General features: G+C 33.1%; 3 protein-coding genes across 3 annotated transcripts; all 3 read left to right on the top strand.

The window, feature by feature from the left end:
• Window positions 1–9322: 9322 nt before the first annotated feature.
• Window positions 9323–13016, top strand: LOC148203455 (uncharacterized). Its single transcript, XM_088105633.1, has 4 exons — window positions 9323–11625; window positions 11703–12005; window positions 12096–12180; window positions 12279–13016. The coding sequence occupies exons 1-4, from the start codon at window positions 9323–9325 to the stop codon at window positions 13014–13016; spliced, it is 3429 nt and encodes a 1142-aa protein (XP_087961759.1).
• A 1568-nt stretch (window positions 13017–14584) lies between these two features.
• LOC148203454 (uncharacterized) lies at window positions 14585–16419 on the top strand. Its single transcript, XM_088105943.1, has 5 exons — window positions 14585–15021; window positions 15095–15221; window positions 15314–15592; window positions 15677–15781; window positions 15871–16419. The coding sequence occupies exons 1-5, from the start codon at window positions 14585–14587 to the stop codon at window positions 16417–16419; spliced, it is 1497 nt and encodes a 498-aa protein (XP_087962069.1).
• A 6530-nt stretch (window positions 16420–22949) lies between these two features.
• On the top strand, window positions 22950–24243 carry LOC124826246 (uncharacterized). The gene is made up of 3 exons (XM_047299030.2): window positions 22950–23377; window positions 23479–23603; window positions 23866–24243. The coding sequence occupies exons 1-3, from the start codon at window positions 23053–23055 to the stop codon at window positions 23989–23991; spliced, it is 576 nt and encodes a 191-aa protein (XP_047154986.1). The 5' UTR covers window positions 22950–23052; the 3' UTR covers window positions 23992–24243.
• Window positions 24244–25572: the final 1329 nt, after the last annotated feature.

Here is a 25572-nt window from a genome sequence, read left to right as displayed (position 1 = left end):
AATTGCATCTTATACTAATAGAAAAAAATTAAATTACCCTTCGTCACTGTACCACACTGCCACTCTCACCATGAAATTGGGATCTCACTATCTCCATGAAATATCTTCCTGCATCTGATAAGATTTCTTAAGGTACCCCATCAAACAGAATTTTGATTTCCGAAACACACGAAATCAATTTTTTTTTTCGAAAGAAACCGATCTCACTTTTACTTGGGAACAAAATTTCCGAGAGTCTGTGATAGGGTGTAGGAAAAAATTTGATAAGGTGCAGGAAGAAACACCATATACTTAATTGTTGTCCATATCATGTGTCATGGCCCATGCTTCAACCCAAATTGAGATCTCACTATCATCATTTCTTGAATAACTTTTCTTCTTTCACTACGTTTGACATGGTTTATTAACTTTACTTTCACTTCCTAATGTTTTTGAGTACTTGATACCCTTATCATTTCATACTCAAATATATTGTTATTTTTTATTCTAAAATTTTATTTATACTTATTATTATTATTATTATTATTTGTATTTAGTATTTTATTATTAAAAGGAATTGTTACGTAGCTATTTGAAGAAAAGAAGTTGTCTCAACAAATCCTTTGCGGTGTTTTATTATTGTTTTTTGGTTGGCGAGGTGTATGATAATTAGTTTTCATGAAGAATCAAGTTAAGTATAAGATGATTAATGAACAAACTTGTTTAAAAAGGAAATATTTGATGAGAGATATGGTTTTGACCAATAATTTTAACAGACCAAAGTTGTATACTTAAATTAAAAGTAACTTTATTGTTTAATATTTATGCAACTCATTTTTTACATTTGACAATGTACATGAACGAGATTCTGTTTCTCCTATATGTTTTCCGTATTATTTTTATTTTGTCCTTGAATTTATTATCTATTATAATATAAAAGAAGAAAATATTAATAATATTTTATTTCATATATTTATTTTGTTGACAAATGTACAAATAATTGGTCTTTTTGTCATTTGATATTATTAATTATCCTTTTTATTTATATTTATTTTACTATCAGCATAAAAATTCTTTTATTTTTTTATTCATTTATTTAATTTTTAAATTGATTTTTTCTAAACGTGAAAATATATTTCTATACCATTTTTTTCACTTTTAACTTTATTATTTTATAATTTATAATTTATAGGTCAATTAATAAATTATTAAAGAATAATTTATATTTAAAATATTAATTTTTTATATTTTTTTCATTTTTTATTTTTTTATAAATTTTAAATACTTGACTATTTAATAAAATTAAATTTAGAAAAAAATATATATTTTTTAAAAATATTATTTTAAAAATAATATACAATTATTAATAAAATAAATTCTTTGTATTATCATAAAAAAAATTATCTCCCTAAAGAGTTATTTTACTCTTTTATTTATTTAGTTTGTTTTTAAAATAATTTACTGTAAATAAATTAGATGATTTTTTAAATATAAATAAATAATTATTTTTTTAATATGTGTGACTTGCGACATCATTTCTACCGTCCAGTCCTACGATGTCAACTTCTTTATCTATAGGGAAGGCATACATGAAGAAGAAGTTATCGCGGATGTTTCCCTTTCCATGGAACACTTGCTCGTTCCCCTTACATACCATTAACTTGATCAAAGGGTGATGGCATACCCCTAGCCATGCCCAATCACTTTTAAAGAAGAGTTGAAGTCATTTGTGGAAGATGAGACTAAACTCCATCTCTTGGGCTATCTTTGGCCATCATAAAACATTTAAGAGAAGGAAAAATTTTGGGCCAAAAAGTCTAGGACTCATTTGGGTATCGTATTTTGGACCAAACAAAATAATGTTTTTTACCACTTAAGTCAACAAAGGGCCAAGACCCAAAAGATATAGTTTAACCAAGGGGTCAACATTTTCATTTAACTTGGTGGATAAGGAGGTGTGAGACATCCAAGCCAAATGAATGTTTCCTTCTCCCTTTGGAGAGTTTTTCCTCCTAGTCAGTGGCTACATGTCTCTCTAGGAATGAAGATGATTCTCCATAAGTAGTGGCCACATGTCCTCCTCCTAATGGAGAATATTTTTGTTGCATGTCTACCTCCTATTGGAGATGATTTTCTCCTTACTCTCCAAGTTAGCCAATGTGAGGTTTTTAGGTCTAGCTTCTACAAACTTGTAGACACCCTTAGGCTAAATCAACAAGTGGTCTCCTCTAGCCACCTTCCTCCAAGACTTAGCCTAACCTCTATTACATCATCACTAAACACCACCTTTATCATCACCAATCACTTAAAACTGAGAGCTTTAGCTCATTATCCACCAACTTCCGCAAACCTTCATCCATACACCATCACCATGAATTGTTTTTTTAGTTTTGGCCTAACCTAGCTAAGACAATTATCACTAAAGGGTCATCCTCAAGAGTCTTTAGAAGGCAACTTCGTTTGGTCCAATACTCTAGCTCCCTTTTCATTCGGAAGCAGGTCACAAACTCCCCCACGTCGTGGGACCCCAACCGTAACCAGGGATAACAAGAAGAGTTTGGGAAAGCTCCACTCCCTGATTGGTTGCGTCGATCTTCAAGCCATCAAAAAAGAAACTCGTGGCCCTAGTATGAGCAGCATCATTATTATCTACATTGGTCACATTGTTAGTCGAACCCTTATTCCGCTCGGTTGACTAGAAGATAAAGGAGGAGATAAACCCTGATGCTGACAAAGACGAGGCATCATTATCGTATCCCCGATTACCCCTTCCCGAAGACGCTTTAGACAAAGATAAGTCAACGGTCAACATTATTACCTAAAAAGAAGATAACTTTCAGCGGGCAGAAAAGGTTGAAGAAAATAGTGAAAATGGCGGAGAAGGCACACCCTTATTTCACTACAAGAAAATAGCCAGTTATATACGGATAATTATATACGGATTAAATCGGTATGTAATAAACGTATTATATACGGATATTTTATACGGATATTGGGAAACCCGTTATATACGGATAAATCCGTATATAATTGAAGAAATCATTATATACGGAAAATCCGTATATAAGTGTTGTATGTAATTTTGGTTCTTTTGCGCGGGATGCTTTTCCCCTCTCACTCTCGAAAAAAATTCATTCTTTGAAAAAGAATTAAAAATATCTGCACTGAACTTTCATTCCCGAACCTCTCCCTTTTCCTCTTCGCGAACCTTCATTCTCGCACCTCTTCTGCACTGAACTTCTTCACTGTCAGTCCCGCACCTCTTCTGTTCTCCCTCTCTGTCTTCGACTTCTTTCTTCCGCATCAGTGTTTGGTCGTGTGTTTTGCCATCGCGAGTTGTGTGGATTCAGATTTCATCTGTCGAACGCGGTGAGTAAGCCAAGGTTTGAGGTTAATTTCTATTTTCATTTTCTCTTTTTGTTGTTACATTGACCTATTTTTGGTCATTACTGTTTGGAGGTTTGATATGTCGACTTTGGAAACCCTAGGTTGGTTTCTTCGAACTGGAAGCTCGAGTTGTGGTTGCTTCTTGCTCGTTGTAAGTTTGAATCGCTTAGATTTGAGGTTTATTTCAGTTTTCTTTTCTCTGGGTGTTGTTACATTGACCTATTTTTTGTCGTTGTTGTTTGGAGGTTTGAAATTGCAATTTTGGAAAGCCTAGGTTGGTTTCTTGGAAGTGGAAGAGATAAGCTCGTGCTGCAATTGCCTTCTGCACTTGGTAAGTCTGAATTTCTTAGATTGGGATTTGTTTTTATTGGCTGTTATTGAAATCTGATAAAAGGTCATATATACTATTTTAGTATTTCTTGAATCAACACTTCCTGTGCTAATTAGTTGTTTTAGACCATTATTAGTGTAGTGTCCTAAATTGATAGATTTCACTCACTTAGTTTAGTAGTAGTTTAAATTGTTTGGCTTTTCATTCTAAATTTGATTTGAATTTCACCAAAAGAAATACTTCTTAGTTGTGTTAGATGAACATTAAAAACTGTTTTAGACAACTTAGTGGATTTTTAGATTACCCTTAGATAGATTTTGTTGTAGTTAGTGTGCATGTTAGTTGAACTGACTTTGTGGATGCCCACACTGGCCACCTGGTAGCAGGGTTTAGGTCTGCAACTCCTTTCTCTGCCTCATCAAAAAACATCCTTGTCCTCTTTATCTGTCCATTCATGAATTTACTAGGTTTATCTATAACTTTACCCAGGAAAATGTCATCATCTAAAAGCCTAGCTTTTGCCAATTCATCTTGTCCCTCCTCCTAGTTTACTTCCCCTTTGTTGACAATGGCATAGTACCTTATCTGCTACTCTTCTTTCTCTTAATTACGAATAATCTTCTGCAGATCAAGCTTTGTTTGTCAAATCTGCTTCTACTTCTTTTACTGCATTATTTGTTTAGGTGGATGATATTGTTTTAATTAGCAATGATATGGCAGAAATTAATGGAGATTAAGTATTTGTTTGAAATGATTGATCTTTTTATTTATGATTACATCTAGAAGTATTTGTTTTCTACTAGTTTGGATACAAACATAAACTTCTTTCTTACTGTTAGGATGTGTGCACCTGTGGAAGAGATTTATTGACATATTTTCTGAAATTCATGTTTATCCAGCCTCTTCAAACCAAGTTTTAAGTACTAAACTTAGCTGAAGATCTTGGCAGGAGATTGTTAGCTGTATTCGATACTCCTAGAGGTATTACTCAATCTTGTATGTCAATGATGGTTGTGTTTTAGTAACTTATCTCTCATAATCATCTTTCTGAATACAGAAAAGGACTGTATTGCATGTTTTTATAATTTAAGATATATTATCTTGTATGATCTTGTAATATTATGTTTATTTTTCAGTAATAAATTTATGTGTTGTTCTGGTGTTTATAAAATATGGCAGCTCTTGTTTCTTGATTGCCCCAGACCTTACATTATAACCTTGATTCTTTTCCCAATTATATTTACAACCCTTTAGAAATTACACATTTAAAGAGGACCTATCAAATATCCTATACATACACTGTATAAGAAATCAAAGAATGATCTTGTGTTGTATTTTATTGTGTATTGAATAAGGCTATTATAAGTCCTTAGACCAGGGAAAGCCTATAAGAGGGTGGTATAAACCTTAAAGCATTTCAAAATATGAGCTTAATCAGATAAAGGGAGCTATATGTGGATGCATATAAAATTGAATACATATATTGACTGATTAGTTCGAATCATAGGAGAAGAATTTGTCACCATTAGATAATTACCAATTATAGAAAGATTAAACCAGCACTATAGATGTCGAATTTGTCTGGTGAATTCAAGTGTTTAAAACATGAAACCATATTAGGAACCAAAAATCCAACATCATTACATGATAAAGGGAGCTATATGTGGTAATAGTTGACAAGAAATATTTAACTTGCCATAAGACTGGGAAAGTGCAGTTGCAACTGGAATTGAGGGTAGTGAAAGAGTTTGTGTGGTCATGATGTATTGGTCTGGTGCAGCATATCTGTATTGGAAGAATTGAACACATCCTATGGTGTTAGAATTTTAATTTTTACTTGATGGGATGTGTACCTCCTTGTATTGTCTCTTAATTTTCTGGAGATAGATGTGGTCTCCCACATATCAGATTCTTTTAGTGGTTTCAGCCACTTCTTCTTCAAGTTCATTGACTTGTGCCTTCTTAGCACACTTATCTCTAGCTTCCTTCCCTCTTGGAAGGCCGTCTGAGCTACAACCTCTGCCTACACACTCCAAAACCACACCAAACAATTCATCAAACACCTTCCGTTAGCCTCCAACTACATCTGCGTTTTCCAATTCTGCTGCCACCTCTGGTCTGAGAAGCTGCTCATTCTTGAAGAGTAAATGCCACCTCTGGTCTGAGAAGCTGCCACCTCTGTTTAGCTGTATTTCTTTTTCTTTTTCGGTTTTGTTGTGCCTTAAGCAGTTGCTAGCTGTCTGATTGATCATATAAAGCAACGACATCATGTCCAGCTTTGATCAGTTGAGCCAATTAGCATTGCACATTTTGGTTCCAGTAGCAAACTGTCCATAAACTGTACTTTCTGGATTGAGTTGTATAATCTGCTTTGGTCCAGTTTTCTGGTGTTTCAAGCTTTGACCAAATTTGCTTTATGAGTCTAAATGTGTTTAAACTGATTGCAAACTCATATTAATCTCAGAAAAGCAAAATGAATGGTTTAATTCCTCACACTATGATTTCAAAAATTTGCATCAATATTCTTCACTGGTTTCAAGTTGGCTCACTGTTGTTGGTCAGATTTTGTGGTTTTGAATCTTGGTACAAGTGTGTTTACTATTGTTAAACATGTTTCAAGTAGTAGCAACTCTTGTTAATCACTAAAATGCAAAATGCATACCTGAGTTGCCTACTTTCAGTAGCTTGTGTTGTCTTTGTTTCACAATTCTCCAATTCAATTTCTGGTCTGCTTTGGTGAATATTGTTTCTACTCAGTTTTGTTGTGTATAAAGCTTGAGACAAGTTTCTTTTATGATTTTAAGCATGTCTCAAGTGATAGCAACTCCAATCAATCACAGAATTGAAAAATGAATGGTTGAGTTGATTAAATTCTGGATTTCAAAACTGTCACAGTTTTAAGTCAAGTGTTTGCACCGCGCTTGCTGTCTTTGTGTGGTTTTAGGTCACTTTAAATCTTGTAGCTGATATCCTACAGTTAGATGTAGTGTTTAGGCATTCTTTGAGTCTTTATTTGAACCAGCCAGCTTTGAATCTACTGTTTTATTAAATCTGCAAAAGTTTTCAATGCATTTTTCGGCATTTTAAGCAACTGCTGCTGTCATATGAAGCCACTGGCTGTGTCTATGTATTCTAACCAATTGAGCAAGTGTATGTTGTCATTTGAAAGTTGTGTGCAATGTTCAAATGGTCCTTGAGAAGCCTATATGCACAATCAGTTTCTCCTGCAAACCCCTTCCAACATATATTAAAATATTCCAAGGTTGATTTATCATTCACGTAACTCATGCAGAAAATTAATTTGGACTTTCTTATTCAATGTAAACCGTGGCCTCCCAACTACTCATTCTTCAACCGAAAATAATAAAACTTGAAGCATTACATTCAATAAAATAAAAACGTGAAAACCAATCCTAATCCCTGTAAGAAAACCGAAAAGAAGAAACTAGTCTCTCTTCAATTACCCATCAAGTTGCAGCTGGTCTTCCACTAAGAAAGAATAAAAAAAAACAATTTAATCTCTACCCCAAAACCATGGATTACTCTAAGAAAGGGAATAGAAACCATGCAATATTCAAAGCCAAGACCCCACTTCCTTTTCCTTTCCAAAACCGTGACACATACTTCAATTTAGTTTCCACCTTCAATTTTTTTATTCATCACCACATGACCTATACTTCTAGACAATGCTTTTCAGATTTTTAAAGAATGATGTGCTTTTCATTGCAAAGTGCCGTGACCAATCCTTACACTTCTAGCAAAACCAAAGACTTAGTCTTCCTTAAAGCAATTTGACAAATATTATATTCTTTCCACTCCAGCAATTTTTTTTTTGGATGTAACCGTGCAAAGACAAAGCTCATGGAATAATAAGGATGCAAGGAATAAACTAAACATTAAATGCAATTCAAAGTAGAAATGGCATTGGAAGAAAATGTTAACAGCAATTGAACAAAGCTATCCAACGTGTAGAATAATAATAAGATGATTGTTTTTGTTCAAGCAATTAAAGATACAAACAGAACCTATTCAAGCTAAGCTCCATTCCACATTGTGCTAACAGAGAATCCAAACCAGAAGTTCTTGCTTGGTGGCAGCTAACGCATTTCTCCTCTCTTGCTCTCCAACCAGATTGTTTTTCTTCAGAGAACTCCAGCCCCCCAGAGTAGTCTCCAGACTCCAAGTAGCAGCCCTCCAACAAAGACGTTCACAGCCAAAAGTTTCAAAACCAAAAACCCAGAGTGTGTGTAGCCGTGAGTTCTGTAACTAAGAGTAGTGTCCAGAACCTCCAAATGTAACCCCCTTTCTTGTGTGTCTCCTCATTTTTAAAAGGAAAACCAGCCAGCTATGAGCCATCTCTTCCGTTCAATCATGGCCCCCTCTCCATGTCATCATTAGTCATAGTGTTCTATTATAGTTGTGCAGGTCACACTATGGCCCTTATATTAGTTTCTCTCAATCTTTTCCTTAGGCACAATCCATCTTGCAAAGGCTGTTATATTTGGTTTTGTCTTACATTCTTTTTCAATTGTGATTTGAAGGTGGTAGTGTACGAAGGTGTGATTAGGGAAAAGGCAACAAGCAAAGAAGATTGTCCACAATTCCTGAAAGGTATGCTTAATGTTATAGTCCTACCATCTTTGAAGTAATAAATAGTTTTGATGATTATTATTTTAGTCAGTCTCTCCTATTTTTTGTTGACTCTGAAGTATGTTAATTATTAGGTAAAAATTTCCACCAATTTTGTAGCAAAAGCAGTGACATCAACACTCAAGTAAGTGGTTCTAACCTTTTATTTGTATTTAGTATGGGGAGATAAATTTGCCTTGTGATTGTTTGATGTTCAATTGCATTGTGTCACTGTCGTCGTTAGTCTCTTAAATTTGGTTATGGATGTAGTAAAGTATGTTAATTTTAACATGTGTTGTTTCTATTTTAGTTAATTTGTAGTATGATGTTACACTGTGGGTGTGTTCCCTTTGTGATGAACAAGATATGCATCTTATTCTCATTTTGTCTTCTTTTTTTTGGTTAATTTTTTCATCCTTCTTAGTCCATTGTTCTATTCTGTTCTTCCTGCCACCCACAAAGGTTACTTCTCTTTTGTCCTTTATGCTTTCTTCTGTTATATACAGTGCTGCTCCAAACAATCCAAATACAAATGAAACTTACTTAGTAAAGTACTTCTCTTTTTGTTCTCCTTCTCAACCCCTACTCACTAAAACCTCACTTTCCCTCCTGCCATAGTTAAAACTAGTTCTTTTCTCTTCAAACAATGGAAGAGAATACTCCAAACCCTCTTACCCGTACTCTTGGACAACATAACCACAATATACATGATTTTAAAGTGCATCCATGACACTTTAACGTACACAAACAACACCCCAGAGTATCCAACCATGTGTACTCATTATAACATAACTAAGTACTTACATAACATGAGTAAGTACTTACTTAACATTACCACCTCCTATAGGGGTCTATAGTGATGGAAATTCAATTACTGATTGTTTAGTGTTGAACTTTCTTAATAGTTTTCCTTGAAGGAAAACTTGTAATACATAATTAATATAGTCTTGTATTAACTAGTGGCTAATTTGTCGTTAATTGGTATGTATACAGAACATGGATCAAGTTCCACCAAATCGTTCATGGATGTACGATAGGTGTTATAGAGGAAGAGGTGCGTTGAAAGAGTCATTTGTATTGGGTGTTGAAGAGTTTATAATTAAAGCTTGTGAACAAGACCGTTATCAAAGAGATGGGGGGCTTCGATGTCCATGTTTAAAGTGCGATTGTACAAAGATTTTGAACGAAAGAGTTGTGAAGGTTCACCTATATAAAAACGGTTTCAAGCCTAATTATTTCATTTGGGAGGATCATGGGGAAACCATGCAAGAACCTGATTTAGTTAATGATGTCACTTTTAGGGGTGTGGAGACAGAAGATGAACCAACTGAACAAGTTATGACGATGGAAGACATGGTGCATGATGCTCTTATGCAAAGACAACCATTCCAAGCATCAAATTCTTCTAACATAGAAGAGGCTCCAAATGAAGAAACTCAAAGGTTTTATAACCTTTTGTTGGAGGCAAATACGCCTTTGTATGAAGGAGCATCAGACTCCAAATTATCAATGTGTGTGAGGCTTTTAGCTTGCAAGTCGAATTGGAATATTCCTAACCAATGCATAGATTTTTTTGCAAAAATGCTTTTGGATGTAACACCACACAAATGTGGTTTACCGAAAACTTACTACGATGCAAAAAAGATAGTGTCAAAGCTGGGATTACAGTCACAGAGGATTGATTGTTGTGTGGATGGTTGCATGCTATTCTATGATAATGAATATGGTAAGAATGACGGAGCGTTACTTGAATGCAAATTTTGTGGGAAGCCAAGGTATGAACAACACAAGACAGGAGCAAGTTCTAAAAAAAAAGTGCCCATTAAGTCCATGTTCTATTTGCCAATAATTCCAAGACTTCAAAGAATGTATGCCTCAAAAGAAACTGCAACAGAAATGACATGGCACCATCACAACAGGTCGTCAAATGGTGTTTTGCGTCATCCATGTGATGGAGAGGCGTGGAAGCACTTTGATAGAGTACATCGTGATTTTTCCATTGAGCCACGCAATGTTCGACTAGGTTTATGCTCGGATGGTTTTAATCCATATGTGCAGGCGTCAAATATACCATATTCGTGTTGGCCAGTAATTGTCACGCCGTACAACCTTCCTCCAGAAATGTGCATGTCTAAACCCTACATGTTTTTGACATGTCTCATTCCGGGACCATTCAATCCAAAAGTACGCATTGATGTATACCTAGAGCCCTTGATAGATGACTTGAAAAAGTTGTGGAGTGGTGTCATAACATACGATATTTCAAGGCGACAAAACTTTGTCATGAGAGCGATGCTAATGTGGACAATTAATGATTTTCCTGCTTATGGTATGTTGTCTGGATGGAGCACCCATGGTAAATTGGCATGTCCACATTGCATGGAGCATTCAAAGGCTTTTAGATTATATAATGGGCGAAAAAATTCGTGGTTTGACTCCCATCGGAGGTTTTTACCAAATGAACATGCCTTTAGGAGAAATAGGAATGCTTTCAAAAAGGGGGAAGTGGACATGGAAGATGCGCCACCATATTTGACGGGAATAGAAGTTTGGAATAGAGTTAATGGTTATCCTAAAGTAACTGAAAATGGTGCACCAAGAATAGATGGATACGGTGAGTGGCATAATTGGACGAAAAAAAACATCTTTTGGGATCTACCATATTGGAAGGATAATTTGTTAAGGCATAATCTTGATTTCATGCATATTGAGAAGAATTTCTTTGACAACATATTTAATACTGTCATGAATGTCAGTGGGAAGTCAAAAGACAATGAAAAGGCCCGAATGGATTTAGGCTTGTATTGTAAACGAAAAGACTTGGAGCTCAAAACTCATACTAATGGAAAGATGTACAAGCCAAAAGCTAATTATACACTTTCAGTAGACCAATCAAAACAGGTCTGCCAGTGGTTAAAAAATCTTAGGATGCCTGACGGATATTCTTCTAACTTGTCAAGGTGTGTTGATGTGAATAAGGGAAAGGTCATTGGGATGAAAAGCCATGACTGCCATGTGTTTATGGAATGCTTACTTCCTATAGCGTTTAGTTCTTTACCGACTCATGTTCTCAATCCCATTACAGAAGTAAGTCATTTCTTTAGAGATTTATGTTCTACAACATTGAATGAGGTCGACCTTCGGAAGATGGAAGAAAACATTCCGCTCATTCTTTGCAAGATGGAGAGAATATTCCCTCCCTCATTCTTTGATTGTATGGAACATCTCCCTGTACATCTTCCATATGAGGCAAGACTTGGTGGACCGGTCCAATATAGGTGGATGTACCCATTTGAAAGGTGACAATATCTCATTCAACTGTTGTATTTAGATGTCACACATATTGAAAGTAACATACCACTTTCTTAAATTGTAGGTTCATGGGATATGCTAAACGTTCAGTTAAGAATAAAGCTAGGGTTGAAGGATCAATAGTGGCATCATATTTGCACAGAGAAACAACTCATTTTTGTTCACACTACTTCAAGAACTTTATGTTAACACCACAAAGCAATAGAAATGAAGTAGACACTGAAATTGAAAGGACAACGTTATCAGTGTTTGACGAAGGTGGTCGTCATTCCGGGAGGGAATCAACTCATTGGCTAAGTGACGAAGAATTGAGATCAGCTCATGTTCATCTCTTGATCAATTGCAATGAAGTTCAACCTTATCTTGAGTAAGGCTCCAAATAAATTGCTTTTTTGTATGGATTTTGTTTTTATGTATTAAATTGATATTGACCGAATATTGTCATACCTATGGACAGCTCATTCTTACATACCTATCAACTTTCAGAGTCAAACAGTTCAACACATATACATGCAAATTTCCCATTGTGGTTCAGGGATCAAGTACAATGCGCCACCAAATTCTTCCACATAAATTTGTTATTCACATATTTATTCATTTTTAATTATATTGAATAGGTTCATATATTTTGTGGTTGTAGGTTCATAACGATCCTTTAAGTGTCAGAAACCAACATCTTAGAGATTTATCACTTGGTCCTTTAAGATGTGTAAAGGAATGGCATACCTACTTTGTCAATGGATATAAATTTCATACCCATGCATGGAGCCAGGGCAAGACGACTATAAATAGTGGGGTTCATGTTAAAGGCCTTACAGAAGGGGGTGAAGATGATTTCTATGGTGTCATTAAGCACATATATGAGCTCGAGTACAATACCTCAACCATTGAAAAGAAGGTTGTATTATTTTATTGTGATTGGTTTGATCCATCAAGAATAGGGACAAGAGTGGATTCAAAGTATGGCATTGTGGATATTCGAATGGATAAAAGATATGTCTTGTTTGATCCTTTTATAATTGCACATAATGTAGAACAAGTGTATTATGTACCATATCCTGCATCGCGCACCGACAAACGGGGTTGGTGTGTTGCAATAAAGACCAAACCTAGAGGTCGTATAGATTCCAATGACGTAGATGCCATTGAGCCATACCAAGTGGAGGAAATGTCACATGTTAATGACATCATTCAAGTTGAAGAAGTTATCCGATTGCAAGATATAGAAGCCGGTCTTGAAGAAGTGGACCCCAACAATGTACCATCAGTTGAAGGCTATATGGATGAAGAAACAAGTGAATCGGAAGAACAATGCAGCGAAGAAGGACAAAGTCAAGATGAGGATGAAGATTCATTTCACACTTCTAGTAGTGAATAGAGTTACGATGTGGTGGTGTACCCATGGGGGATCATAAACCCATACTTTTAGAGGGGAGAAAGAAGAAGTGATGAAATCATTTATGTAAATTTTAAAGACTGTAAAAACCAAATGGTAAAAGATGTTGAAAACAGAACAGTAAAGATGTTTAATGACTGTAAATTTTAACTGAAAATGAAATTTATCAGAGATTCAACATTAAAATAAAATCACTGACTAAAAATCAAACCGATCAAACTGCGCCAATTTGCTGTGACAAATTACATGCTTTCAGAAATAAAACACTACATTATTTTACTGTTTTAAAATGGGAAACAAAGAGGAAGAGGCGTTTTTGTCTCAATAGCTAGCTTTGAAGACTTTCTTCCATTCCTTGGACGTAGGAAAATAGGTGGGGCCCTAACTTGTCTTCTTCTTCAATTTGTTTGCACTCTTCTTCCTCTTCTGAATTTTGCTTCAACCGTGCCTTCTCCTTTCCATTCATCCATGGCTTCTCTTTTCTTCCAATGGTTGGACACTCTCTTAATGGATGCTTCACCTTGTTCTTGCTACAACCATCATTCCATTTCCTTGGATATTAGCTACTGTCATTCTTCAAAAAATAATCTTGAGCTTCCAATAAGTAGTGGCTGGAACACAACACCGTTCTCCTAAGCCATCCCCATTGAATTAGCGCCTCCTTTCTTGGTAAAGAATAAAATGACAGCAGCGTAATGGATGCCCATTTTTAAAACGAAAATCTGAATGAAAGGTGCTTCCAAGTTCTCCCTCTGTCCGTGTGCTCTTCAAAATGAATAATATATATGTGTAAAACGTGAGTGGCAGCTGCTGTACGTCCCCCTCTAAAAAGCCAAAACTGAATTAAATTTTCTCCAAACTGGAAACCACGTTCCAGCCAAGGTTGTGCCAACTTAGATGTTTCGAAAATGAAGTTTTCCATGGTCACTAGGCCATCAGGTTTTGATAGAATGAAAAAGATTACTTTTGATAGTGGATGGTCCCCATGCAGTGACAAATTATTAGAAGTTATAGCTCCACCTTTTGTCTTTTATTTCACCATGTAAAACACTTTTCCAAACACTTTTATTTCATTTGGAGCTTCTCTTACGTGAACAACATGGTGGTCCCTTTCTTCCACTTCCCTTAAATTTGCCAAATTGAATTGTTGATTGCACAGAAAACCGTGACCACCATTTGGAATGTGGTCCCCTCAATTGGTTCAAATGCTTTTTACAAAATTCTGAAAGAAAGAAACCCTTTCCATGAGCTTTAGTGGTAGTCCCTTGTGACATGTTAGACACCAAAACAATGCTTCCATTATTCTTTGCAGAATGCGTGACATGGCAAGGGGAATAACTTCCCAACGTGTATTTTCAATAAGTGTGTAACAGTTCCAAATCAAATTTTCCATTTCAACACACAAATTGAATCAACACAGTGCAGCTCCTTCCAAGTAAATAACACAGTGTGCAAACAAGAACATCATCATCATGTTCTTTTCTTACTTTTCCTTTCCATTCAATTGTAAAAATATATTGACCCAACAATTTTGTTTTTTGTTCAAGAATATGGCACCAGATGGTTGTGACCCTCCTATTCCACCTTTAGCAAAATCAGATAAGGAGAAGGGCAAGAAGAAATCTTATATGGTGAAGTTGTTAAATCGTTTCAATAATGTAAATGCTTCAAGTAGTCAACCATCTACACCTACCTCTACCTCTACTGCTAGATTTGTTCCACCACCATTACAAGTTCCTGGTTTGACACCTACTGCACCATCAATTCCACCTTCGTTGGAAGTTCCTGCCTTCACACCTAGTCCACAACAATTTGCTGCTGATCAATGGAGATCACCCTCCCCCCATGTTGGTTCTAACCCAACAACTCCCACAAATATGCCATCACCACCTCCTATAGGGGATAACCCTCCACATTCAAGTTCAGCAGCCAATGACTTTGAAGATGTTTCCAACAATCGTCCAATCATTACACCTATTGGAGGAGGGTAAGAAAACATCAATTTAATGTTCCAAGCATATAGTGTATTATTCTAATATTTGACTTTTATTTTGGTATAGGTTTTATCCAACAAAAACAGCATCCAAAGCAATCACAGCCACCATCAAGCAACAGTTTGATGAGCCATGGGTGACATGGGGAAATATACCTCAGACACAAAGAGATGTTTTCTTTGAGCGTTTTAGGGTACACTTTTGTTTATTTACATTATGTTATCCAATATTAGGGTACACTTGTCCTCAATTATCTTATCCAATATTAATCTTTGTTGTCAACAGAGGAAGGTTTCATGGAGGTCTAACCATGAAGAAAAGGTGAAAAAAAATTTCCACACCAAAGCATCTCATAGATTATCTGAGATGTTTAAAAAGGCTCGAACAGAAGGAAAAAAACCTAATTGGATGGGGGATATTGTTTGGAATGGTCTTTTGGAGAAGTGGAACATGCCACTTTATAGAAAAAAATGTGAAACGGCTAAAAAGAATAGGACATCTGATAAGGGTGGTTGTTTGCACACTGGGGGATCCATTAGCGTGCATGAGCATGCAATTCGTCTGGTACATATAAATTTATTTTTACATTTCTAGTCATAAACTTTACAAATATTTCATGTTAAAAACTTACATCTTCTTTGCTTTCAGTCACAGGAGCTTGGTCGGTCAGTGCATGTTGATGAAATATTTCAGCAAACACATATTCGAGCATCAACAGGACAATTTGTAGATGAAAGGTCTAGGCGGACACATGTTAGTTTCTACTAACTCCATTATATTCTTTATTAGGTTGTAATTCTTAGGTCTATCTATTTAACGATAATCATGTATTCATTTAACAGGAAGAGTTTGAAGCAAAATTTTCTCAAATAAGATCTGAGACAGCATCTGTTGGTGCTTCAGCATGTTCTCCCCTAGACCCTGCAGATGAGGAAAGATTGAGGAACCAATGTTGGTTGGACGTTGCTGGTGGAAGGTACAAGGGACGCGTATACGGCATCGGAAATGTCAGTGCTCAAGATGACTGTGTTGATAGTTACATACAACAGACACAGGCATCTTCTTCTCAGCAACCGATGGCAGACGACATTTCTAACCTCCACACACGAGTATCAACCCATGATGACCAACTTCGACAGATGAACTCTCAATTGCAAGGCTTTATTGGCGTCATAATGCAGTACCTTCCGCCTCCTGCAGTCGCAATTGCACAACAATTTTTTCAATCCCAAAATCAGCCACAACCTAATGTTCAACCACAGCAACCACAACAACCACAACAAGCACAACAACCACAACAAGCACAGCAACCACAGCAAGCACAGCAAGCACAGCAAGCACAGCAACCAACAGATCAACCACAAGATGATAATGTTTATGGAGATTATTAGTTATGTTCTTAGAAGTAGGACATCTATGACTCAAACTTATTCCCTCAAGAACTTATTTCATCTTATTTCAACTTATTATAATTCACAATTATGTAAACATTCTTATTAGGATTATTAATGTGAAACGCTTGTTTGTCGGCTTTTTAAGACTTAATTTATTTATCAAATTTGTGAATGGATATAATGTGCAGGTCTTGTGAATTGTCTGTGTGGTATGGGCAGGTCTTGTAAATTGTTTGTTTAGATGAGCAGGTATGCTATTCAAATTGATCTGTTTAACCGTATATAACTTATATACGGATTATCCGTATATAACTTATATACGGATTATCCGTATATAAGTTATATACGGAATATCCGTATATAAGTTATATACGGATTATCCGTATATAACTTATATACGGATAATCCGTATATAAATTATATACGGATAATCCGTATATAAGTTATATACGGATAATCCGTATATAAGTTATATACGGATAATCCGTATATAACTTATATACGGATAATCCGTATATAACTTATATACGGATATTCCGTATATAACTTATATACGGATTATCCGTATGTAATGTTATCTACGCCCTTTTTATATACGGATTTTTGACCGTATATAATCCGTATATAACACCACTTTTTATACGGATTTTTGATGTTATATACGGATTTCGGCCGTATATAAATGCGATTTTTCTTGTAGTGTTTATAGTCAACCAATCATTCTCCCATTGAGCGATATCAACCATTGGATCAAGTTGAGATCCCATGGCCTAGAGCACACGACCTTGTAGATGCCGCTAGGCGCGAACCACGATGCGTTTCACACCTTTTCTAACGATCAATTTTTACCATAGGATGAATGACCTCAAACATCTCTAATACCTACCAGACTGAGTGATCGTCGTTGCCTATTTCACAAACCTCTTCGCTAATTGTCCCTAGCTTAGGCTTGGGGGCTTGTATACCTTATGATTATCTGGTTAGCAGTTGACTAAGCGATCAACCTCCTCACACATAAAAGGTAGCTCCCGAAAACAAGACAACCATTAATGGAAAATCACTAAGCGACCAGTAGTTCCCCTAATATTGATCAGACTTACAAATTAAGTATATTTACAAGTAAAATATGTTTATCAACTCTTTGACTGTGATTAGGAAGATGTTAATTAAAAGCCCATTCTGAAACGTATAAGTATCGGTTTAATATAAGAAGATAGATGATTACATTTATTGCACTGTCAATAATTAACTTTAATTATCGAACGATCATCTACTGACTTAAGCATTAGAGTACCTTTTGCAGGTATCCCCGTATAGTATAAAGGAGCAAAGGAATAGACTTGGATTACAAGGTAGCTTAAAGGTTGTTTGGAGTTTGAATGGAGTTTAGTGTGCAAGACAGATGACCTCTGTCCACTACCGAAACAGTAGCTTATATATAAGTTCATAGAAGATTATGTGTAAAACAAAATATAAGATGATTTAGATAACTTTAATTAGTAAAAGTTAAAGAAATTTTTAAATAATAATGTCTAATAATATGCATATATATACCTTGAGCTTAAAAGACTTCAGTTTCCCATGATGATTGATGATATGAAGATGTTGAAAAGTTATGTTATTGTGTGAATAATATTAATTGTTGTTTGAGTCCCTTTTCACAATTTTTTTAGTATTTATAATCAAATAAGTTGGTTTTGTAATCAATTAAGAGAGATTTCAAAATAGTATAACCAATTATCTATTTTATTAATCAATTAAATTATAGAATGAATTAAGTTTTTCATTATTCTTAGAATTATAACCAATTATAATATTTCATAATCAATTAAGTGAACTAATTTCATTAATTGTGTTTAAGTATTCAATAAAAAGCAAAACAAAGGGTTTATACACAAAGTGTTTTACATATGTTCTTGTTAGACAAAACAAAGCATGTTTCATCATCAAACTAATCATTTCATTTTGTGCTCATTACACAAAAACATTTGTGTTTGTTATGGTATGATGTTAAGATAAAAACAATTTTCACTCAATATAATTTGTTTTACAACATTTAATTAAAATAACTTTGGGGTTTGATGAACTTTTATCTAATAAAGTATGTAGCTAAAAATGAAAATAAGAATAATTAAATTCATATTAAGAATGGATAATCATAAGTGGTTTTTATACTTGTTCAAACAAGAGTAATTTGTACACTCATTATAATCAAAGTTGATAATTGAAAATCTTTAAGAGATTTTTAAGAGGTGGCCCAAGAGTTGTGGACGAATCAATATGTCATTCTTTCTTATTAAATATAGAAAAAGAAAGAGTTTTGATGCTCTATTCAATCTCTTCATCTTTTATAATTTGTTTGACTCTAAAATCAAGTGTTTGGCCAAAGTGTGACTCCATTTTATTATGTGACACTTTTTTTTTCTCCTAAAATGATTGATTGATCACTAAAGATAGATAAAAAAAAATGTATAAAGGCTTGCAAGAATTTGAAGCTCAAAATATTAAACATCTTTCATAGAAAAAATTATTGTGTTGAAAAACTAACAAAATTAGAAATTAAAAATAAATTAAAATATAAATCATATGACAAGTTGTTGTACTCGTTTAATTTTTATTTTTTCCATTTTAAGTTTTAATTTTCTATATTTTGTATAATTTAGTTTCTAGGAAGGAGAGATTTTATATTTCTTACATAAGCTTGATTTAGCTTCTCGAATTTTTGTATTTATTTTTTCTTTTATAATATATTTCGTATGAAAATATATAATTGTTGAATTATAAAATATTAGTCTAACCAATATACCATAATGATGTCTAAGTTAAATTTGTTTAAAAAAATTTATTTATCTATTTGTCCTAGTTTGGTTATTCAAATTTTATTTAAAATAAAAATATAGCACATCGAGATTCAATTTTATCGAGTAAGGAAATGATCAAAATAATATTCTCAACTTAAAACAATTAAGTTCAAGTAATAAATAAATTAAAAAGATCTATAAAACTTGCTTCATATTTATTATATTATATATATATATATATATATATATATATATATATATATATATATATATATATATATTTTTTTTTTTTTTTTTTTTTTTTCTTTTTTCTCTTCACCAAAAGGTGTTTCTGGTGTAGGGATATATCATAACACTGATAAATAACCAACAGAATGTGCTCGAATTTCATGACATTAAAGTTACAACCCAATTGATTGTCAAGGGTCCCATTAACTCCACTGCATAACACGGATCTCTAAACAAGTTCTCCATTTTTAAGCAAATCGCATTTGATGTCCAGCTATATTTTAAATATTCTAGAAATTTATTAGCACTTTTTTCTTTTCTAACATGGAATTGGAAGAGTAGATATGAGTGAATTGGAAAATTTTAAAACAAAATTTATGAAATTTGTAAATGATGTAATGGATATATAAATTATAAAAATATTTTCATAATAAAATTAGATAAAAAGATATTTTAGTGAATGAAATGAAGGATAAAAAATATAAATTAGATTTAAAATAATTTTTAAATTAAAAAATAAAAGTTATATCTCAAAATAAAAATATATTAAAACAATGTAATAGCATGCTCAACTTTAGAAAACAATAAAAAGTTTTCAAGTACTTTTCAGTTATTGAAATGTTTTTGATGTAGCATTTTAAAAATTGTTTAACATAAGCGTTTATATCAAAAGTGTAATTTGCATTAAGAGAATCATTTAAGAAAACAATGCAATAAGGACACATTCGTTTTTATCTGGTTCGTTCCACTAAGTAATGTTCAATTTCCTTTAATACTTTAGAGGGTTTCATTATACTGAATAACACATGTTAGTATCACCTACTCTTGGTTGCATTGTATTATTCACCACTTCTGGTATTCCTAAACGCTCTTAGTATCTACCTGATACACCGTTTAGTTGAGTTTCATCCTCTCCTGGTTTCCACTAGACAATCCTAGTATTAACTTGATACGCTGCCTAGTAATCCTTTAACTTATTTGAGTTAATCAATAAGTGTTTGATTCTTTTTAGAATGTGCAATCAATTAAATTACTTACAAATCTTAGACGATTACTTTCATAAAGATGATATATGTTCAATATATAATTCAATCTACAGTCATGTTAAGTGTTTTTCTCTCTTCTCTCTATTAACACTATTCAACTCCTCTTCTAGTGTTTCTTAAGTACTTCAGTTGGTATCAAATGATACATGTTCAATATAATTTAATTTACATAAAATATTTAAAAAGTATAAAAAAATATCAACAAATATAACAACTTATCGTTTATATATTAAATCGACAAAATAATAACAACAATACAATATTTTATCTATTTAACCATTTTTTTTATTGATATATGATGTTAAAAGATATTATAGCTTAATGAAACTAGCGAGATTTAGTTATATATTCTAATTACACTAACAAACATCTCTTAAAATATTATTTAATTTCTTTTATATCAATAATACTAAAATGTTTTATTAGACTATCTACTTAATATATTTATTAGAATAAGTATATAGAATGTTAATTTGTACAAATATTATCTTAATGACATATCCTATTACGTACCCAACTCTACTTTTTGTTCTATTGATCTTTAAAATTTTATTTCTCTGCTCACAAGAAAAACAATAGAAATTTTAAGTGCTTGATTTTTGAGACAATCTAAATTTTAGTTGAATTAACCGCTGAAAAGTACGCAAAAAATCATAAAATGTATTTACTTAAATTTTACTATTTTATTTACTGTCTGACTGTAATATTGGTCAATAAAGTTAAACTTAAACTATTGAAAAATATTATATTACAAGAAAGAACTTTAAGAATGTTATAAATCAATCAAAATATCAAAAAGTTCTACTTCGTTTAGCAATATTCCCATGGCAAAAGGAGTATAAAAAATATATTTTCCAATCTAAAAAAATAATCACTTATTGGACATTTATTGCAACAATGTTTAACTTGATATTGCAGCGGTGAAGACCAAAGTTTTTCCTCTGAATACCAATCAAAATTGAAGGCTCTAAACATTTAATTCGTGAAATAATAAAAATAATGGTAATAATTTTAACGTTCATTTAACCCATAGTATAAAAGTAAAATTGATTATAGAAAAAGGTTGTATTTTTTTTAATAAAATAAGATAAAAAATAAGGAAAGATAATATAAAATGAATGTAAAAAAATTATGTATATCAAGATAATTTTTTTAATAATTAATAAACAACTTCGAAAATTCTCATTCTATTTACGAAATTCATTGCTCTCTTTATATTTTACTCTAAATACTTACAATATTTGAAAATTGAACAAAATAATTAAACTCTTTCTTCATTTTTGTGTTCGTATTTTAAAAAGGGTTCCATGCACATTATATATTATTGCTGTATCCTTTAATCACTAGTATATATGCTTTAAATAGAGTCAATTTTTGCTGTAAGGAGTCTTAACATTTTAAGTGAAATTAATTCAAAGACTAACATCTCAAAAGGAAACAAAAGTAAAAACTTTCATTAAAATACAGATAATTTTTATTCCTCTGTTAAGTTATAACCATTTTCTGGTGTGGCATACAGCAAGATATAATTATATCATTTGACTGTACTGTTATATGTTATGGATTCCGATTGAAGCATGATGATGAAAGAACATGAACAATAGTCTCTAAAGTCTAAACAGGAGTGATGAAATTCTCATGCAATTTTAGATTTGGCGATAATGATTGGCATAGGTGGTTGTGGTTGTCAAACATGGGAATGCAACTCAGGGTTCATCATAGCTATTTGACCACTAATGCACCATCTTTGTTCCCAAGTAAACCAGACCAAAAGCAGTGACTAATCGATAATGTCCATATTTTATGCACCCTTGTTGGATCCATGGAAAGACTAAACCATGTATTAAAAAATTAAACTGTCACTGAAAAAACCGACTCAAATCAAAACCACCCTCATGGGTAATCCTTCCTCGTCTTTCGATCAACGTGCACCAGCAGCAGCACCAATAGTAAGAACAACCTGTATTGTTGGATGTGCCGATTAAGGAAATTATTGTGTATTACTAAACTAGATCTAGGGAAAATTATAACATGCTTACGACATAATCATGTAGTAAATGAGATGATTACAAAAAAGGGTATGTAACCGACAAGAGACAGGGCTACGGTAATTGGGTTTAGGTTGGCACATGCATGGCATTTACTTTGTGAACAGAAACATGTCATTTACCCGAACACGGTAGACCCAAGGGAATGTAACGTTTCATCACAATGTTTGATCACGACCTCATGCATCTAATCACTGCTTGCCACGTGTATCCCCGTGGGATGCTTTTCCACTTTTATTCTCTCTCTCTCTTTCGTCCAAATTCTCACGCCCTGTTTTCATTTACATTCCATTTGTTTACTTGTGAGTTTTATACTTGAAAAAGTTATGAACAGAAAAAAAAAGGTATAATTTTTAATAAGAAAAAGGTTTTCATTAGTATGTATTTAAGCGGTCATAGTCCACAGCATAAAAGACTGTGCCAGTGAGTGGGTGATATAAGAGTAGTGAGTGTTGAACGTTCCATCCACCGTCCTCTGATTTCGCAAGAAAGAAAAGAAAGAAAGAGATGGGAAATTGCCAAGCCATCGATGCAGCAACACTGGTGATTCAGCATCCCAATGGGAAAGTAGACAAGTTTTATGCACCTGTGAGTGCCACACATGTAATGAAAACCAACCCTGGTCACTATGTTGCTCTTCTCGTCTCCTCCACCACATTATGTCCAACCAAACACATTCAAAATTGCCCCAATCAGAGTGACCACAAAGCTAACACCAACACCAACACCAACATCAGCAACAACAACCCAGTTCGTTTAACTCGCATCAAGCTTCTCAAGCCCACCGACAACCTTCTTCTTGGTCAAGTTTATAGGCTCATCACAACAAAAGGTTAATAATTAGTTGCAACCAGTTCACAAAGTTTTTACTTTTTTTCTTTTGTTTATTCCAAGTTTGAGCCTTTCATTGAAAATGGTTCTTGTCGGGTTCAGAGGTCATGAAGGGTCTCAGGGAAAAGCAAAAGGCAAAGATGAGGCAGAACGTGGTAGAGTCAGTTCACAAGCCAGATTTGGAGAAAGAGAAACTGCCAAGGAGGCCTGATATCGAGGACAATAAGGTAAAATAAAACCCCAAACAATATGTGTTTTTCCTCTTTTTATCCATTTTAATTTTACCATTCAGCCAGAGATTTGATATACTTGAGTGGTGCTCGATGCCAATCAAGTTTTCATTTTTGGGGTATTTTATTGGTGCTTGTGAATCATTTCGAACCTCATCGTTGTATGCTAAATTACTGGATTTTCGGAGAGATTCATGGTATGCTATTTCGTAATTGGTGATGACATTCATATAATTGACAGTTGGATTTGTTTTTTCAGGTAATGGCGAAACCTGAAAGAGGTCGAGCAAGGATAACAGCACCAACTAATAATGGTGGTGGTGCCACAGCTAAGACAAGATTATGGCAACCTTCTTTACAAAGTATCTCGGAGTCTGCCAGCTGATCTGTGTTTTCTATGCTACCCATGTGGTGTGAGGGACAGAGAAGCAGCTGAGAAAAAAAAAAAAAAAAAACTCCATGATTGCTTAGTCATGTGGAAATTAATCATAGTTCACTGAGCTTCAGGGGAGCCCAGAACCAACCCAGATCATAAAATTCTCCTCAGTTGAGATATAATTGTATAGTAAAGTTGACATATTTTATCTTTTAGTGTAATTAGCTTTTACTCTGCATTGAAATTAGCACTTTTCTATTATTCTTTCTACTCTCTTCGTTTAACTAATACATATAATAATAATAGTAATAATAAGGACTCAATAATAAAATATATTAAATATATAGCATATTTTCTTCTTTATTCATATACATGTTTACCAATGCTCTAAAATTTTCGAAAATAAGTAGAGTCTTATAATCAATGATCCTTTTGTTAAAGATTCAACTTTGAACAATTTGATCTTGAATTCAATACATATAAATAAATACTATAGAGTTAAATTAAGTTTAAAATGTATACCAAACTCGGGTGAGAGATGCTTATTGATCATAAGCGACAATAATATTCCTCTACCATTGATAGGTCAACTCAAAATTACTGAAATGTTTAAGAATAATAACTATGACACTTTGAATGTTGACATTGATATTAAATCTAACTAATGTGATTGGTGATATAAAATTATAATATTATTTACATCACATTGTTCATTCAAATTATTGGAATAAATTTGGCTACGACGAAAAACATTGAATGGAATCGCTTGCTATTAAAATATATCTGCATAGGATATAAATTAAACCAACGATGGTCTTTTATTAATTTTTTTCCACACATTATTTAATTATTATGTGTATAATATAAAGAGTCCATCCTTAATCACGAAGATGATCTAGTGAAGTTATGAAAAATAATATATGGCGCGAAGATCTTGTGCAGTTGCAAAGAATATATGTGGTCACGATTATTTGTTAGTCTTAATCATTAATTTTACGATTCATTGAATAATCTCACGTTTTTCTTTCTTTTTTAAACTTCATCGAGAAGAATAATATCGCCAAGAATATTTGAATATTTTAATTTAAGCATCAATATATTTTTTTTTCTGCATAACAGATAAGCAAGCTTGCTTACAATAAACTCTTTTATTTGCAGTTTAATCTTTAAATTCTCTCTAAAATTTATTATCTAGTATAATATAAGAGAAGAATATATTAGAAAATCATTTTATTTTTCATGTTTATTTTGTTAATAGATGTTAAAAATTTGATATTTTAGTTATTTCTCAATGTTAATTATTTTTTTTATATTTTTTTTCATAAAAGTTATTTTATCATTTTAACTATTTATTTTATTCTTAAACTCATTTTCCAAAAAAATAGGAATATATTTTTATATTATTTTATTTATTTTTAATATTATTTTTTTAACAATTTCTAATTAATTGATCGTTTAAGGAATTATTAAAGAATAAATTATATTTAAAATATTCATTTTTTATATTTTTTATTTTATGTTTTTAATTTCAGTTCTTAAATAACATTATTAGTTTCTCAAATTTAAAATCTTCATCTCAATCTCCAAAAT

This window comes from Vigna umbellata, chromosome 2 (genome assembly GCF_029865625.1).
Source record: "Vigna umbellata cultivar VRB3 chromosome 2, Vumbellata_1.0, whole genome shotgun sequence".
NCBI classification, from domain to species: domain Eukaryota; kingdom Viridiplantae; phylum Streptophyta; class Magnoliopsida; order Fabales; family Fabaceae; genus Vigna; species Vigna umbellata.
Note: the sequence above shows the minus strand (reverse complement) of the source record. Positions and strands in the feature narration are given on the sequence as shown.

Excerpts from the sequence above, each read along its gene's own strand:
- LOC148203455 (XM_088105633.1), top strand. The coding sequence starts at position 9,323 with ATGGATCAAGTTCCACCAAATCGTTCATGGATGTACGATAGGTGTTAT. Across the intron at positions 11,626-11,702 it reads TGGATGTACCCATTTGAAAG|GTTCATGGGATATGCTAAAC; the intron begins GTGACAATATCT and ends CTTAAATTGTAG. Across the intron at positions 12,181-12,278 it reads CATTGTGGTTCAGGGATCAA|GTTCATAACGATCCTTTAAG; the intron begins GTACAATGCGCC and ends TTGTGGTTGTAG.
- LOC148203454 (XM_088105943.1), top strand. The coding sequence starts at position 14,585 with ATGGCACCAGATGGTTGTGACCCTCCTATTCCACCTTTAGCAAAATCA. Across the intron at positions 15,022-15,094 it reads ATTACACCTATTGGAGGAGG|GTTTTATCCAACAAAAACAG; the intron begins GTAAGAAAACAT and ends ATTTTGGTATAG. Across the intron at positions 15,593-15,676 it reads ATGAGCATGCAATTCGTCTG|TCACAGGAGCTTGGTCGGTC; the intron begins GTACATATAAAT and ends CTTTGCTTTCAG.
- LOC124826246 (XM_047299030.2), top strand. The coding sequence starts at position 23,053 with ATGGGAAATTGCCAAGCCATCGATGCAGCAACACTGGTGATTCAGCAT. Across the intron at positions 23,378-23,478 it reads TAGGCTCATCACAACAAAAG|AGGTCATGAAGGGTCTCAGG; the intron begins GTTAATAATTAG and ends TGTCGGGTTCAG. Across the intron at positions 23,604-23,865 it reads CTGATATCGAGGACAATAAG|GTAATGGCGAAACCTGAAAG; the intron begins GTAAAATAAAAC and ends TTGTTTTTTCAG.